Genomic DNA, 19,128 nt, shown 5'->3' with positions numbered 1-19,128 from the left:
GCAGAGGGAACGTTGTCAGCTCAATAACTCACAGTTCTGAGTTTGTGCTCGAGTGGTGATGGGAATCCTGGATGATATCAAAACGTCTTCAGAAAGAATTATTGTGGTAATCTGCTCTTTAAATAAATCTGATATCGCATTGAATCGCAATACTGAGGTAAAGAAATTGCAGTTTGATCATTTTCCAAAATCGTTTGGCTGCAGTTGGACTCATGTTGTTTTCTGCAGATTCATTTTCAATTCAATTCAATTCAATTTTATTTATATAGCGCCAAATCATGAAACATGTCATCTCAAGGCACTTTACAAAATCAAGTTCAATCATATTATACAGATTGGGTCAGATTATACAGATTGGTTAAAAATGTCCTATATAAGGAAACCAGTTGATTGCATCAAAGTCCCGACAAGCAGCATTCACTCCTGGGGAACTGTAGAGCCACAGTGGACAGTCGTCTGCATTGTACATGGCTTTGCTGCAATCCCTCATACTGAGCAAGTATGAAGCGACAGTGGGAAGAAAAACTCCCCATTAACGGGAAGGAAAACCTCCGGCAGAACCGGGCTCAGTATGAACGGTCATCTGCCTCGACCGACTGGGGTTACAGAAGACAGAACAGAGACACAACAAGAGAAACAAAAAAGCACAGAAGCACACATTGATCTAGTAATCTGTTCTACATTAGATGGTAGTAGCGGGTGAGCCGTCTTCTCTGGATGATGTCACAGTTAACAGAACGCCAGACCAGGTGTACCTACTATGAAGAAAAAGAAAGAGAACAGAAAGTTAAAAACTGAAATGACGACAGTCATTTCAATGTAATACAATGCAAAACTGGAGAACAGTAGACTGAAGAACAGTAGAAATCAGTAGAGTGAGAAAATTAGACCCTGATGTCCTCCAGCAGCCTAAGCCTATCAGCAGCACTAACTATAGAGATAGCTCAGGGTATGAGCCACTCTAACTATAAGCTTTGTCACAAACAAAAGTTTTAAGATTAGTCTTAAAAGTAGACGGGGTGTCTGCCTCACGGACCAAAACTGGGAGTTGGTTCCACAGGAGAGGAGCCTGATAGCTAAAGGATCTGCCTCCCATTCTACTTTTAGAGACTCTAGGGACCAGCAGCAGACCTGCAGTCTGAGAGCGAAGTGCTCTGTTAGGAACATACGGGGTAATCTTTGAAAATTTGAAAACTACTTTTGTGTTTTAATGATACCCTTTCTCACCTCTGAAAACCTGCCAAACCTGAGCGACGCTCTTACACAAAGCAGACGCCCTGCAGCGCTGCTTGTCCCGACCTGCTGCTCTGATAGGGAAGATAAGCTCTCTGTCATTGTTATCAGACAAATCACTGACTGATCGTCAGAAAGAAAGCTGAGGACCATTATCCGATAGAAACTGACAGATTAACAACCTGTCGCCCCACAGTGTTGGGTTTTCACCTCCTGTACGCCTCAGATGTTTGCAGATATTGTTTCGGATCACAATGGACACGTTCTGAGGAAATCTGCAGGAATTCGCTGCATCCTGAGTCAATCTGAAGCCGTTACTCCCTGTCAGCTGACAAAGAGGAGGCCGATCCCTGCAGAGGAGGGAGGGACCGGGGCAATAAATGAGCTGCAAGCTGGGAGAGTCCTCTCAGATGTTCGGATGAACGTCTCTGATTCCTGCTGAGAGAGAACATCAACCTGCAGAGACTTCAGTCCAGGACATTCAGGTAAGAACCGATCTCTGCACGACTCATGGAAAGCTGCTGCAATACTTTATTTCTCTTGTGAGGAACAGAGCTTCATTACTGAGAGAAAAGCTGTTTTTATTCATCCTGTGGCTTTTTCCTTCTGAGCGGGGGAACGTGGGGAAAGTTGTAGCAAAGCCAGAAGTGAGAAAAGAGGCTGGCAGCCCACGCCCTGGGATAGAAAACAGCGAGAGCAAACATTCCTCCATGATCACCTTTGACCACAGTTAGTTTAAGCCTTGTGTCACTAAGAACGGTGCCTGGCTGTACTTGTAGAGCGTTTTATCAAATCAAAAACCACAAAGTGTTTCACGCTACAATCACTCATTCATTCACACGCTGACCCTGGTGAGCTGCACCACCGGGCCTCTGAGGCTTGGAACCAGCAACCCACCGGTAACAGACTCCTAACCTGAGCCATCCGGTGTTTAACGGCTTTAAAAAGACGTTAAACACGTTTGAACTCCTGATACAGTTGGAAATATTCCAGAAGAACAAAAGCTGTTGAGTAACGACGCTGAGCTCATTTCTTCCAGTTTGTGTTGGCCGGCCGGTTCCAGGATCAGCGACGATAGTTTGTGATGCAGCCGGCAGCTCTTCTGCTGCTAAAGTGAGATCATCCTGCCGCTTCGTCCCCCTGAGGATGAAGACGAGCAGGTCGTCTGGTTCTCACTCCTCCTCCTGACGCCCAGGGGTGAAGCTGCAGTTAGAAACTCCTTCTGAAAAGTAGCTGCAGCTTGTTACACCTGTCAGGCTGTTTAAATCATAAATCAGTCAAACATTACAAAACTACGCCGGTAAATTAAACAGCTGATGACTGTTATTAAATCTGAATATGATTAAAAACATATTCAGTTGTACTGATTACCCGTGTTTCCTTCAGCTTTTTTATGCCCATTTTGAAATATTACATTATAAAATGTTGACGGTAACTGAAAAACTGGAAATAACTTTCTCAATTTCTCAAAACTGTTTTTACGCTTGCTTGAGATGGTCTTAGGAACTTGTGAAAAAGAGTTAAAACCGGAGCTGGAAACACATTTGCTGAATAAGGTCTGTAGTAGTGAGGGTTAACCTCATACATGATCAGCTGTTTCATCTGTCGGTGTCTTCTCGGATGTTCCCACAACGTGCAGAGACGTCTCCGGACTGTAAGTAACGTCATCATTACTGATTGACATGACAGGATTATTTGCCTGATAGCAACACATTCCTGAAAGCCTCTCCCCGTTTCTTTACATGTGTGGTCCATGCTAGTCTGCAGCCTCTACTTCCTGATTACTGAGACCATTTGTAATGTCAACTTGTGATGAAATGACGCGTTAGCTAATTTGCTCCAAACCGGAGTATAGAAACATGATTCATTTGCATTCTGTTTTTTGCAAAAATATGAAAAGTTCACTCAAAATTTGCGTGTCAATTGGATGAAAATATGTCTAATTTTCTTATTCTGTTAGAACCAGAAGCTGCAGAATTAAATCGATGTGGGAATGAATGTGTGACACATCTTTGTCATTTTCTGGACCTTTAAGTCGGTTCATTTCAGCCGTAAGTCTTTTGTTTCTCATGTCTTCATGGAGGACTTCTGGTCCCTCCTTTGCTCCAGCGTGTCTTCAGCTCATTGAGGTTTCTACTCAGATCTCTGAAGGTTCAACTACAGCATCACAATCAGACTGAGGTCTGGACTTTGACTAGGCCGTTGCAGAACCTTGATTGTTTTACATTCTGACCTTGAGCTGAATCTGCTGGACGTCCATTCTGCTGAGATGTTCTCCTCCTGGGAATCATCTTCCTCTCTGCAGGATGATGATTCCTTTGACCCTTATTGATGGATATTGCTGATATCCTTCTCTGTTGGCTTTGTGATGCTAATCTGGTAATCGGTGCATTTGATCTGCAGCTCTTGGCTGAAACTTTCCCTCTTAAATCTTTCCACCTTTAGAAAGGAGAAATTTAAGTTCAGGAATGTGGTTTCACCTGCAGTTAAATGCAAACAGTTTAGTGAACTTAAAGCAGGGAATACATTTTCTTTATCACACGATAAGCAAACTTCCACGGTGCAATAAATGCAAAGTGAATACTGAAGCTGTTTAGAAACATTCAAACATTTACAGACCAGGTCAAACAGCAGCTGCAGGCTGAAGTTTCAGTCTGAGTTCAGGCTGTCAGTGTCATAACTGGAAATTAGTGACCTCACCTTTTAACCTGTGCATGTAAACGCTCCTGCAGACCACTAACCTCTGGATGACAGCTGGTGGCTTTCATCCATTCAATGAGCACAAGAACAAAATTGTTTAAATTATTATTTTTAACTGTATTTGGCTCATAAAATAAAATCTTGACCCATTCAGGAAGCCCATCCAGATAAATCTGCATTCTGCTCTGGAGGTCACAGTTAGGAAGTGTTGAATATTGATTCCCAGTGCATCATGGGAGTCTGATGAAAGTGTAAAAGCTACTTAGTTGACATGTGTCTCGTGTGTTTGTGTCCCTGCTCAGGTTGTTTCACAGCTCTGCCTCCTTCAGCCCGCCTCAGTGAGAAGACGATCCAGAGCTTCGTTCTGCACGGCTGCTTCCTGCAAAGCATCAGACGGCTGCAGTCAGAGGTACTAAAGCAGAGCTTCCTGATCCACAAGCAGAGCTGCAGGCGTCAGGGTTCCTCTGGTGGGGGGGATCATTAAACTACATCCTCCACATCAAGTGTCAGTGTGAGGGAAAACGTCTGTAGCTCAAAATGTGGAGCTCAGTCTGAAAGTGACCAGGAGGACAGAGGTGTCCTGAGGAGGAAGCAGGGAGGAGGTCCTCCTCATCCTCAGGGTGCTGATAAGCCTTAAATTAAGACTTAAATTAAAGTCTGAAGCATTTTGCAGTCAGGTCAGTCTTTATTGTCACTTTCTTCTTAACTTACTGTAAAAACTAGAAGTTTAGATTCAGTTATAAAGTCTAAATTCAGATCTGAGTGACGTCTCCTCTGTAATGTTTAGTTTCACGTCAGAGAAGCAGTTGGATTATTTCACTGCTGTCCTCAGAGACCAGCTGGTTACTAACAACAAGAGAGTAAAAGTAAAACTCTGCAGCAACATGTTCACCTGCAGAGGGAAGATAGTGCAGCTGATTTTTAACATGGCAATCATCCTGTAGTCTAGCACTAACCGTTATATCAGTTTAACATTAGGATAAAATGACTCACTTGTTTAATGCTGTAGCAAACTGGACCCTTTCTTCCAGGACTTACATCTTCATTATAATCATCATCATCCTCCACAAAAACCACTCAGAGAAATAAAAATTATGGATTTGAAAAATTGGTTGGCGGTTGCCCCTTGGAGCCCGTCCTTCTAATTCACCTTTCTACGTGTTGGGGGCGTGGCCACAAGTTGAGACGTTAAAGGCTGTTTTTAATTTGCATATTTTCTAAAAATTCAAGTCTAAGATTTAGATATAAGATTAAGATTTGAGATTCTATAATACAAATTGTACTTAGATATATGATATATAAATAGATTTTCTATATAAATATATGTAGATATACTATTTAGACATTGATTTATATTTAGCATTTCCCACTATATGTGAGAAAAATGCTCTAAATGTGAAAGAAATTGCACTAAATGCCAAAAATGTGTGAATATTTTTTGGCAAAATCTTTACTTTCTGCACCCTATAGTCCTCCTTACTCAGCTGTCCTTTAAATAGAAGATAGCTATAATTGGCAATCAACAGCGACACTTGTCTGACATCTGGAACAGACAGATTAAAAAAAGAAAAAGGCAAAACCCATCCTTGCTTACCCCTTTAGAGGAATTTGTTCTTCTTTCTCGAAGGTACAGGTTGCCAACTAAGCTGCAAGTGGTTAGTCCTAAGTGCAATTAAAGCTCTAAATTAATTTTCACCAAACCTGCCAAATTTTAGAACGTGTAGTGGTCGTATTGTTGTTGTTTTTTTTACATCCTTTTTGGTCATTTTGATTTTTATTTAGTGTAGAAAATGACTGCTGCTGTGCTCTCATTTTCCTCTTGTCAGACTGCAAAGACCAGACCTGAACCCAGTAGGTTTGTGAGTTTGTTCTGTCTGGCAATGTAGCATTAAGAATTGCTGTCTTAATTTCAATCTGAAAAACTCACACAGAAAGAAAAGGCAATTAGAAGAATTTTATTGATACAATATTTTAAGAGTTTGGCGCTCAGACCTCGGCAGGAAACATTCACGCTGAATTATACTTCAATATGCATAAGCAGGCGTATGAGAATAGGGATATTTTCCCCCCAGGTCTGAAACTGGTGGTGGAGTGGAGATAAATAAAGTTTGTTCAGCCCATATGATGAACTGTTTGAGCTAGATGTCCAACTTGATGAACACAGGTTTGCATGAACTGTCCATGATGAGCAAGCATAAAGCGACAGTGGAGAGGAAAAACTTTGGGAAGAAACCTCTGGCAGAACCAGGCTCAGCATGGCGGTCTTCTGCCGGACCGTTTTAAGGAGTGACAGGGAATTCCATGAGAGTCCAGGAGGAATTACACTCTGATAGGGACGAGTTTGAAGGAGGACCGTAGGAAAGCCAGGCGAAGCTTGCTACGATGGTGGAGAAGGGGATGGAGGTGGGTTGAAACCGGTCAACAGAGTCCAAACCGGACACGGCGCAGCCACCGCTTGCTCGTTGAGAAGGGGATGGAGGTGGGTTAAATGGACAGCCAGGCTGGGTTCAAGCCCAGCCCAGCCCCATCCAACCACCAGCAGAATGCGCTCCCTGAAGGAGACAGCATCTGCCATGAGATGTTAATGTCCAAACCCCTCTCCCAGTTTGACTGGCCCCAAGGCCCTCTAGTACACCAGAGACCCCAGGTAGGGCCAGAAACCCAGGCATACACCGGCCCAAACCTCCAGCAACATACTCCAAGGAACCCGCCAGGACAAGGGCTACACACCCCAGGAACCCTGAGCCCCAGACCCACCCCAGAACCACCCAGGAGCAGCACAGGTACCAGCACAGTAACCCACATCCCTTGGCACAGAACCCCACAAGAGTATTGCAAATGGCCACCGGAGGCCACGCTGAGGCCCCCAAAAGTCCCTCCCCAGCGAGGGCCACTGACCCTGACGCCAGACCTTTCTTTTTCTAATAGAATATACAATGAGCGTGCTACAGAAATAACTCACACCTAATGTATTTGAAAGTTGATGGTTATCTACTTTAGATCTGAACACAGTGAAAGTTGTAAAATTGAAATTAGCTGAAATTGTTTGTGTTTTAGGTATTTTGATTATCTTAGCGTGGAAATTGACTGCTGAACTAAAGGGGAGTTTTCCTCTCCACTGTCGCTTCATGCATGCTCAGTATGAGGGATTGCTGCAAAGCCATCAACAATGCAGAAGACTGTCCACTGTGGCTCTACGCTCTTTCAGGAGGAGTGAATGCTGCTTGGAGAGACTTGATGCAACCTGCTGGGTTTCCTTAGAGAGGAAACCTTTTGACATCTGTCTCTGGATGATTTGACTGAATTTGATTTTATAAAGTGCCTTGAAAAGACGTGTTGTGAATTGTATAAATAACATTTCATAGACCACATGGAACATCTGGCTGTTCCAGTTTTCACCCATCATGTCTCAGAAATAGAGGATAAAGGAGGAATGTATTCAATCTCCACCATGTGCTCTAACCTGTTTATATATAACTGAGTATAGGAATATGCGATAGGAATATGCAATAGGAATGTGCGAAGTAAAAATATAAAGAGGGCTTTAAAATACTATGGGAACACATTGCTACAAGGAACTTCATAAAACTAAAACCATTAATCTCTTATTTGTTGTGAGAAAAATAAAATATATTTTTTAATTTCTGTCTTTTTTCAGGAGCACAACTTGAAAGTCCAGCATCTTCAACCTCTACATCCAGCATCCATCTTTCTGGACTTTGGAACAACTGGAGCATCTGAGAAATTACTTCTACCCTCAGACTCCTAACGAAACTATAAGGTTTGATATGAACCAGGAGAACAAATTTAAACACCCAGAAAGAATGGTCCAAATTGGATGTATTGTGGTCCATAATGTATTGCCTGATAAGTTATAAATTCAACAATACATCAAAGTAGCATCTGCATAAAACTTAACATAATATTTTGTGGTCAACATGGTTTATACACACAAAAATGGGAGTGGGTTCAGGACTGATCCCTGAGTAACACCATAACCCAAAGGGAAACAAAGAACAGAGGAAATACCTTCCAAATTCTCATGCACCATACGCAGAACAATTAAACAACTGACATTACGCCAAGTGTAAGTTCCCTCCACCAATGCGGCAGCGTATCCCAGGCAGATCTAACTTCCTACAAACAAAAACGCCGTAAAGGCGGTGACAGTGAAGCTCACAGCGTTACCAGAGAATTCTTTCCTTATCTACCAATGTGAACTGAAAATTTACCGCTTGGCTCCTAAGGTCACCTCTGGCCTAGCTGCTTTGTTTACTGCCTATTAAACGCTTTGTTCAAAACCTGTTGACTGATCATGGCTAAAAGACTCAACATATGCTACAGGAAATTGCAACATACTTAGACCCAAAACACATAAAACACAGTTGATCTACCATACACATTGTCCTTTAATTGTATCACTAAGCATACCATATAATTAAGAACAAAAATGTAATATTTGCTTGCACTTACCTTCATGCTGTTGTGCAATTACACTCTGTTTAAAGTTATTTAATGTTTATTAAATAACTCTTTGTCTGTTAAGTATTGTCTGGTGATGATCAGCTCTTAAGCTGATATCAAGACAATGGTTGAAATGGATGAATTCGAGCACTAGCAAACTTTTAACAGCAAAACCTGCACACACATAGAATAAAGGAGTGACAACTTCTATTCAAGTTCAAGAATTAAATAACAGAAATAAAATGAACATCCAGAGAACATCACTATGTTATGCTGTTTATCTGAATTAACACAATATTTCGATTAACAAATCCTCTCTACTAGGCTAGTGAAACTTAACTAAACTACTAAGCAAAATGAAGATAAAAAGAAGCTAAGCTAAGGAACTATTTACATGCAAAAACAAACAAAAGACAAAACAAAAGTGGTTGATCATAATCAGAATAATTTGGTGAATCCTTGTTCACTGCAGATCTGATTAAAAGAAAAAAACATGGAATGGAGTTAAAAACATTTGGCATGTGTTTCAATCCATTCACAATGCAAAGCACAAGTTAACCAGAACATTATTTTGAGAAAATAACATTCTGGTTACTGATTTGCCCAGTAAAATCATTTAAACCCTTATGACCGAGTTTGTTAATGCGATTCTCCCTCCGGGCGTCTGGGGTTGTTGTAGCAAGTCGGTGGCTAAGAGGTTACAACATAAAGTTATCAAAATTGCCTTTACCAACATTAATATTCAATATTAATGCAGGGATAAGGCTCATAGCACCATCGAAGGATGGCGGAGCCGAACGATTAAGCTTTGTGCTTTAAACAAACTCCTTTTGAAATGTCCGGGACCGGATGTTAGCGAGGCTAATAGCATTAAGGCTAGCGTGAGCTACCTGTTAGCCCTTTGTTCTAAAGCATTATGTGTCCAACGAGTTACAGACATTTCCCAATAAACCTTTTACCTTCACCCTCAGCTCCCTGCCCAAACCTGTCTTTTGTCTCGTGTCAGTTCTGTCCAGTTTGGCCATTCACGGAAGGAGCGTTGAAGGAGGGAAGTTGTTGGCGGCTAGCGTTTAGCTCTGCAGCCCTGAGCTAACCAACAGCGTGTGGAGGGAATGCTTGGGGTTTCTGCGGCCTAGCAGTAACACGCATGTGTGGTCGGGACCGATGTCCATCCAATAGTCGATCGTTCAGCTTGTCTGGTGAGGGGAGGCATCCACCGTCTCGCGTCTGCTTTCCTGCAACAGCTGACAACAATGAACAAAGCTGTTTCGGTAATCTGTACTTTGCGGCTGGTTTGCGCAGCAGTCAGAGTGAAACTTAGCTCTGTCTCAGTGTGTTGTTTATCCGGATTCAGTCAGGTTCTCTATTGAAGCTGGCAGACGACATTAGCAGACCCTGGATCAAGCATGGATGGTCCAGGAACCTTCCCTCAGCTGCTGGCTTGTGTAGCGGTCGTGGGCACTTGTAGGGCCCATAGTCTGAGCAGCTTGGAGAGGAGAGCGGTTCGCAGAAGAGAAGAGCTGAAGAGAGGGTCTGAAGAGATGTGCTGTGACTGTTATCTGTAGGGAGTGGTCACAGCTGACCTCCTGCTGACAGAGAGTGAGAGAGAGGCTTTCCTGATGTTTCTCTCTCACTTGTGGCTGTGTGATCAGAATTACAATCTGATTCAGTCAAACCATTTTGATGATCATGGCGGTAATATGACAACAATACAGACAAACGACAATTCCTGTCGTTGTTGTGTTTAGCTTCACATGAGGTCGACCGTATGCCTTGATCCATCTGTCTATTTATCTAGACTCCATTTAGATTTTAGGGAAGGACAAAAAACACCTAACATTCAGGATAATGAGTGTCTAAATTGCACTTTTCCCATTCACAATGTTTAACCATATGTTCCAATGTTTTTTAACAAAAGCCCTCTGACCATAATGCAAAATCCTGACAATGTTGTCGAAGATAAAAGGGCTAAAGCTCCAGCAGATAAGGAGCGTTACACTTCGGGACAAATTTCAATTACTAATTGGTCAGTTACTGACGAGTCTACAAGATTGATTGACAGGCGCCATCACGTCAATTAGAATACAGGGTCTCTCCGGTGTTTGTGCTGTCCTTCATTTAGGATCCCGACTGCTAGAGGCTTTGTTACCTGTGTGATAACACTATTACTCAACTTTGAACGGATTAAATCATTAACATCTCCATTGCTGGTTTGCATGTGGGCCAAACTATGTTCAATTTTTTCTGAGTACTTGGCTGAGAGTATACATTTTTTTTCAATTAATGTATTCCCTGAAAAATAGGTTAGCTCCAGTATTGACCAGACTGAATAACTGTGTTTTATAATTGCTTTTTAGGTGATGATGGAGTCCATCAGTCAGAAAACCAACACAACAAAAACAGTCAAGGGAATCAGAAAGGATGTCACTATATCTGAGCTAGTTGAATCAAACATCATTGATGAAAAACTCCAAAAGGATATTAATGCTGGAAATGTAACAGTGGATGAGGTTAGTGAAATATACTCAGTACGTAAATACCTTGAAGGGACCAACAGCATTGCAGGAGTGTACATCCAGTCCACAAAGGAGACGCTGAGTATCTATCAAGCAAAAAGCCGAGGTTTACTGACTCCTGGTACCTCTCTGGTTCTGCTGGAAGCCCAAGCTGCCACTGGCTTTGTCATTGACCCCGTAAACAACAAGAAACTTTCTGTAGAGCAAGCAGTAGCTGAGAAACTGGTCGGCACAGAGTTGAAAGACAAACTACTTTCAGCAGAAAGAGCAGTTACAGGATACAAAGATCCCTACACCGGAAACATAATTTCATTGTTCCAGGCCTTGAAGAAAGATCTAATTGTGAAGGACCATGGAATCCGTCTCCTTGAAGCGCAAATTGCTACCGGAGGAATAATTGATCCAGTCCACAGTCACAGAGTGCCAGTCCAGGTGGCATACCAAAGAGGTTACTTTGATGAGGAGATGAACCAGATTTTATCTGACCCAGATGATGACACCAAGGGATTCTTTGACCCCAACACCAAGGAGAACCTTACCTACCTGCAGCTGATTGAAAGGTGCATTACAGATCCTGTCACAGGTCTCAGTTTGTTGGTCATTGTGAAGAAAGGAGAGTTCTACTTCTTTGTTGATGAGGCCACAAAGCTCATGCTGAAGTCTACAACAACAACCAAAGCTGGAGGGAAATACAAAGGGACCACAGTTTCTCTGTGGGACTTGCTATACTCCAAATACATCACTGAGGAAAAGAGGAGAGACCTTGTCCAACAGTTCAAAGCTGGAACTCTCACCATTGAACGCTTTTTGGAAATCGTCTTGACCATCATTCAGCAGCAAACCACAACAACAACCACTGTCACCACCACCACCATCACAAAGACAACTGAAGACAAAACAGTCAAGGGCATTAGAAAGGATGTCACTATATCTGAGCTAAAGGAATCAAAAATCATTGATGAAAAACTCCAAAAGGATATTAATGATGGAAAGGTAACAGTGGATGAGGTTAGTGAAATATACTCAGTACGTAAATACCTTGAAGGAACCAACAGCATTGCAGGAGTGTACATCCAGTCCACAAAGGAGACGCTGAGTATTTATCAAGCAAAAAGCAGAGGTTTACTGACTCCTGGTACCTCTCTGGTTCTGCTGGAAGCCCAAGCTGCCACTGGCTTTGTCATTGACCCCGTAAACAACAAGAAACTTTCTGTAGAGCAAGCAGTAGCTGAGAAACTGGTCGGCACAGAGTTGAAAGACAAACTACTTTCAGCAGAAAGAGCAGTTACAGGATACAAAGATCCCTACACCGGAAACATAATTTCATTGTTCCAGGCCTTGAAGAAAGATCTAATTGTGAAGGATCATGGAATCCGTCTACTTGAAGCGCAAATTGCTACCGGAGGAATAATTGATCCAGTCCACAGTCACAGAGTGCCAGTCCAGGTGGCATACCAAAGAGGTTACTTTGATGAGGAGATGAACCAGATTTTATCTGACCCAGATGACGACACCAAGGGATTCTTTGACCCCAACACCAAGGAGAACCTTACCTACCTGCAGCTGATTGAAAGGTGCATTACAGATCCTGTCACAGGTCTCAGTTTACTGGTCATTGTAAAGAAAGGAGAGTTCTACTTCTTTGTTGATGAGGCCACAAAGCTCATCCTAAAGTCTACAACAACAACCAAAGCTGAAGGGAATTACAAAGGGAGCACAGTTTCTCTATGGGATTTGCTATACTCCAAATACATCACTGAGGAAAAGAGGAGAGACCTTGTCCAACAGTTCAAAGCTGGAACTCTCACCGTTGAACGCTTTTTGGAAATCGTCTTGACCATCATTCAGCAGCAAACCACAACAACAACCACTGTCACCACCACCACCATCACAAAGACAACTGAAGACAAAACAGTCAAGGGCATTAGAAAGGATGTCACTATATCTGAGCTAAAGGAATCAAAAATCATTGATGAAAAACTCCAAAAGGATATTAATGATGGAAAGGTAACAGTGGATGAGGTTAGTGAAATATACTCAGTACGTAAATACCTTGAAGGGACCAACAGCATTGCAGGAGTGTACATCCAGTCCACAAAGGAGACGCTGAGTATCTATCAAGCCAAAAGCCGAGGTCTACTGACTCCTGGTACCTCTCTGGTTCTGCTGGAAGCCCAAGCTGCCACTGGCTTTGTCATTGACCCCGTAAACAACAAGAAACTTTCTGTAGAGCAAGCAGTAGCTGAGAAACTGGTCGGCACAGAGTGGAAAGACAAACTCCTTTCAGCAGAAAGAGCAGTTACAGGATACAAAGATCCATACACCGGAAAACACAATTTCATTGTTCCAGGCCTTGAAGAAAGATCTAATTGTGAAGGACCATGGAATCCGTCTACTTGAAGCGCAAATTGCTACCGGAGGAATAATTGATCCAGTCCACAGTCACAGAGTGCCAGTCCAGGTGGCATACCAAAGAGGTTACTTTGATGAGGAGATGAACCAGATTTTATCTGACCCAGATGACGACACCAAGGGATTCTTTGACCCCAACACCAAGGAGAACCTTACCTACCTGCAGCTGATTGAAAGGTGCATTACAGATCCTGTCACAGGTCTCAGTTTACTGGTCATTGTGAAGAAAGGAGAGTTCTACTTCTTTGTTGATGAGGCCACAAAGCTCATCCTAAAGTCTACAACAACAACCAAAGCTGAAGGGAATTACAAAGGGAGCACAGTTTCTCTGTGGGATTTGCTATACTCCAAATACATCACTGAGGAAAAGAGGAGAGACCTTGTCCAACAGTTCAAAGCTGGAACTCTCACCGTTGAACGCTTTTTGGAAATCGTCTTGACCATCATTCAGCAGCAAACCACAACAACAACCACTGTCACCACCACCACCACCATCACAAAGACAACTGAAGACAAAACAGTCAAGGGCATTAGAAAGGATGTCACTATATCTGAGCTAAAGGAATCAAAAATCATTGATGAAAAACTCCAAAAGGATATTAATGATGGAAAGGTAACAGTGGATGAGGTTAGTGAAATATACTCAGTACGTAAATACCTTGAAGGAACCAACAGCATTGCAGGAGTGTACATCCAGTCCACAAAGGAGACGCTGAGTATCTATCAAGCCAAAAGCCGAGGTCTACTGACTCCTGGTACCTCTCTGGTTCTGCTGGAAGCCCAAGCTGCCACTGGCTTTGTCATTGACCCCGTAAACAACAAGAAACTTTCTGTAGAGCAAGCAGTAGCTGAGAAACTGGTCGGCACAGAGTGGAAAGACAAACTCCTTTCAGCAGAAAGAGCAGTTACAGGATACAAAGATCCCTACACCGAAAACACAATTTCATTGTTCCAGGCCTTGAAGAAAGATCTAATTGTGAAGGACCATGGAATCCGTCTCCTTGAAGCGCAAATTGCTACCGGAGGAATAATTGATCCAGTCCACAGTCACAGAGTGCCAGTCCAGGTGGCATACCAAAGAGGTTACTTTGATGAGGAGATGAACCAGATTTTATCTGACCCAGATGACGACACCAAGGGATTCTTTGACCCCAACACCAAGGAGAACCTTACCTACCTGCAGCTGATTGAAAGGTGCATTACAGATCCTGTCACAGGTCTCAGTTTACTGGTCATTGTGAAGAAAGGAGAGTTCTACTTCTTTGTTGATGAGGCCACAAAGCTCATCCTAAAGTCTACAACGACAACCAAAGCTGAAGGGAATTACAAAGGGAGCACAGTTTCTCTGTGGGATTTGCTATACTCCAAATACATCACTGAGGAAAAGAGGAGAGACCTTGTCCAACAGTTCAAAGCGGGAACTCTCACCGTTGAACGCTTTTTGGAAATCGTCTTGACCATCATTCAGCAGCAAACCACAACAACAACCACTGTCACCACCACCACCACCATCACAAAGACAACTGAAGACAAAACAGTCAAGGGCATTAGAAAGGATGTCACTATATCTGAGCTAAAGGAATCAAAAATCATTGATGAAAAACTCCAAAAGGATATTAATGATGGAAAGGTAACAGTGGATGAGGTTAGTGAAATATACTCAGTACGTAAATACCTTGAAGGAACCAACAGCATTGCAGGAGTGTACATCCAGTCCACAAAGGAGACGCTGAGTATCTATCAAGCCAAAAGCCGAGGTCTACTGACTCCTGGTACCTCTCTGGTTCTGCTGGAAGCCCAAGCTGCCACTGGCTTTGTCATTGACCCCGTAAACAACAAGAAACTTTCTGTAGAGCAAGCAGTAGCTGAGAAACTGGTCGGCACAGAGTGGAAAGACAAACTCCTTTCAGCAGAAAGAGCAGTTACAGGATACAAAGATCCCTACACCGGAAACACAATTTCATTGTTCCAGGCCTTGAAGAAAGATCTAATTGTGAAGGACCATGGAATCCGTCTACTTGAAGCGCAAATTGCTACCGGAGGAATAATTGATCCAGTCCACAGTCACAGAGTGCCAGTCCAGGTGGCATACCAAAGAGGTTACTTTGATGAGGAGATGAACCAGATTTTATCTGACCCAGATGATGACACCAAGGGATTCTTTGACCCCAACACCAAGGAGAACCTTACCTACCTGCAGCTGATTGAAAGGTGCATTACAGATCCTGTCACAGGTCTCAGTTTACTGGTCATTGTGAAGAAAGGAGAGTTCTACTTCTTTGTTGATGAGGCCACAAAGCTCATCCTAAAGTCTACAACAACAACCAAAGCTGAAGGGAATTACAAAGGGAGCACAGTTTCTCTGTGGGATTTGCTATACTGCAAATACATCACTGAGGAAAAGAGGAGAGACCTTGTCCAACAGTTCAAAGCTGGAACTCTCACCGTTGAACGCTTTTTGGAAATTGTCTTGACCATCATTCAGCAGCAAACCACAACAACAACCACTGTCACCACCACCACCACCATCACAAAGACAACTGAAGACAAAACAGTCAAGGGCATTAGAAAGGATGTCACTATATCTGAGCTTTTTGACTCAGAAATCATTGATGAAAAACTCCAAAAGGATATTATTGATGGAAATTTAACAGTGGATGAAGTCAGTAAAATGGACTCAGTACGTAAATACCTTGAAGGGACCAACAGCATTGCAGGAGTGTACATCCAGTCCACAAAGGAGACGCTGAGTATCTATCAAGCCAAAAGCCGAGGTCTACTGACTCCTGGTACCTCTCTGGTTCTGCTGGAAGCCCAAGCTGCCACTGGCTTTGTCATTGACCCCGTAAACAACAAGAAACTTTCTGTAGAGCAAGCAGTAGCTGAGAAACTGGTCGGCACAGAGTGGAAAGACAAACTCCTTTCAGCAGAAAGAGCAGTTACAGGATACAAAGATCCCTACACCGGAAACACAATTTCATTGTTCCAGGCCTTGAAGAAAGATCTAATTGTGAAGGACCATGGAATCCGTCTCCTTGAAGCGCAAATTGCTACCGGAGGAATAATTGATCCAGTCCACAGTCACAGAGTGCCAGTCCAGGTGGCATACCAAAGAGGTTACTTTGATGAGGAGATGAACCAGATTTTATCTGACCCAGATGACGACACCAAGGGATTCTTTGACCCCAACACCAAGGAGAACCTTACCTACCTGCAGCTGATTGAAAGGTGCATTACAGATCCTGTCACAGGTCTCAGTTTACTGGTCATTGTGAAGAAAGGAGAGTTCTACTTCTTTGTTGATGAGGCCACAAAGCTCATCCTAAAGTCTACAACAACAACCAAAGCTGGAGGGAAATACAAAGGGACCACAGTTTCTCTGTGGGATTTGCTATACTCCAAATACATCACTGAGGAAAAGAGGAGAGACCTTGTCCAACAGTTCAAAGCTGGTACTCTCACCGTTGAACGCTTTTTGGAAATCGTCTTGACCATCATTCAGCAGCAAACCACAACAACAACCACTGTCACCACCACCACCACCATCACAAAGACAACTGAAGACAAAACAGTTAAAGGCATTAGAAAGGATGTCACTATATCTGAGCTTTTTGACTCAGAAATCATTGATGAAAAACTCCAAAAGGATATTATTGATGGAAATATAACAGTGGATGAAGTCAGTAAAATGGACTCAGTACGTAAATACCTTGAAGGGACCAACAGCATTGCAGGAGTGTACATCCAGTCCACAAAGGAGACGCTGAGTATCTATGAAGCAAAAAGCCGAGGTCTACTGACTCCTGGTACCTCTCTGGTTCTGCTGGAAGCCCAAGCTGCCACTGGCTTTGTCATTGACCCCGTAAACAACAAGAAACTTTCTGTAGAGCAAGCAGTAGCTGAGAAACTAGTCGGCACAGAGTTGAAAGACAAACTCCTTTCAGCAGAAAGAGCAGTTACAGGATACAAAGATCCCTACACCGGAAACACAATTTCATTGTTCCAGGCCTTGAAGAAAGATCTAATTGTGAAGGACCATGGAATCCGTCTACTTGAAGCGCAAATTGCAACTGGAGGAATAATTGATCCAGTCCACAGTCACAGAGTGCCAGTCCAGGTGGCATACCAAAGAGGTTACTTTGATGAGGAGATGAACCAGATTTTATCTGATACAGGTGACGACACCAAGGGATTCTTTGACCCCAACACCAAGGAGAACCTTACCTACCTGCAGCTGATTGAAAGGTGCATTACAGATCCTGTCACAGGTCTCAGTTTGCTATCATTGGCTAAGTAAATTCAGCAAGGCTGAATCTAAACAAGAATGCATCCATACAATTAGTGATGCTTCGCCGAACCTGTAATGTAAACTAACATCACACTCTGCTAGGGTTAAATTCATTCCTTGCTGTCATATACTACAGCTTTGATCTAGATGTGCTTATCACAGTTTAGAAGAAAGCAACCTTTTATATGTACTTTAATGCCAAAGTTAAACTTAAAAGGTGTTCTGTGTCATTTTCTTTTTTTGTAACCAGATTCTCATCTCTGTTGACATTTTTGATTTACCTTGCTGTTGAAGCAATAATTATGGTTCAACTTATGTTGTCACCAGATGGTGCTGTTTGCATAAAATCTTTTTCTGCAGTTTCTATGGGTTCGAATGTGATTTTGTTGTGGATGTAGTTGCACAAGGAGAACACTTTTCTTTGTTTCATGAGGCTTATTAAACTTGTGTAATTTAGACATTTTCATGTGTCCTTTTTAATGTTTCTTTCAACAGGGAACAGTTACTTTTCATTCTTAGCATTCAGCGCTTAAAGCATTTTTATACTTTAGCCACCAGAAAAACATCAAATTCAACATTAAACTAAAATATATTTTTAGTCTTCAATGGGTTTCCAGAACAACTGTCAAATAAATGATTTTTTTTTTCTCTTTAAAGTTGGCAACTTGTAGTGGAGTAACAGAAAATTAGACTACTTGTGTAAACAAGTTGTCTATTTTTGCTTCAAAAATGTTTTAGTCATTAGACTGCCTAAAAGATTGGTCCGACAAATAAAAATTATCCAAATCCAGCAATCATGAGTTAGTACAATATCAACAGGTTTTCTAGCTGTATTCCAAGTCAGTTTACAGATTACAACAAATAGAAAAGAAACTGCATGAAAACTGTTCTCGTGCTCCAAGGCATGAGGCACCAAAGGTTCTGCCATCAGTGCAGATTGTCCAACAGCTTATGAATGTCCTCTCGGCTGCGGTAAATCTTTCTCACTCCTCTTGGAAGGTTGCGACATGATGAAATATTTAGGTAGTTCAGACTCGTCATTCGTTCAACAACTGCCCTGAAATAAGAAGTGTAGACAGAGACCAGAAGTGGATGTTTAGCCTCTGTAAATAGCCACCCATGATGGAACATAGGAATTAATTTTAGAGAAAAGCATCAAGTGAAGTAGTCGTCTGAGTTTTTAAAGTGTTTTTGTCCAGTGATGTATTATTTACTGCATTGTTTGTACATTCTGTTAAATATTGGCAACATTTAACCACATAAAACAAACCAGCAGAATAATTTAAGGAGGATTAACCTGTTGGAGAACAAAGTAACTACCAGAAATGGAGAAATTACAAATGTGCAGATTTTGAAAAAATTGCAGTGTTAAATATTAACTGTGTTCAGGTTCAAGAAGAACCCCAAAACACTGAAAACAATAATAAAGAAGAATTCAATTTACAGGGATAATTACAGGATATAAAATAACTTAAGGATCCTCCTAAATGTTTGTCTTTGTGAAAACTCATTTGA

At 42.2% G+C, this 19,128-nt stretch overlaps 1 protein-coding gene across 1 annotated transcript; it reads left to right on the top strand.

The window, feature by feature from the left end:
* Nucleotides 1-1,618: 1,618 nt before the first annotated feature.
* Nucleotides 1,619-18,075, top strand: LOC118556517 (epiplakin-like). The gene is given in 5 exon segments (XM_036145669.1): nucleotides 1,619-1,718; nucleotides 4,236-4,342; nucleotides 7,592-7,714; nucleotides 10,755-13,241; nucleotides 13,243-18,075. Coding segments are annotated over 2 exon segments (6,864 nt in total). The 5' UTR covers nucleotides 1,619-1,718; nucleotides 4,236-4,342; nucleotides 7,592-7,714; nucleotides 10,755-10,757; the 3' UTR covers nucleotides 17,623-18,075.
* The last annotated feature ends 1,053 nt before the right edge of the window (nucleotides 18,076-19,128 follow it).

Source organism: Fundulus heteroclitus, chromosome 13 (genome assembly GCF_011125445.2).
Source record: "Fundulus heteroclitus isolate FHET01 chromosome 13, MU-UCD_Fhet_4.1, whole genome shotgun sequence".
Taxonomy (NCBI): Eukaryota; Metazoa; Chordata; class Actinopteri; order Cyprinodontiformes; family Fundulidae; genus Fundulus; species Fundulus heteroclitus.
This window is presented reverse-complemented; position numbering and strand designations above follow the sequence as displayed.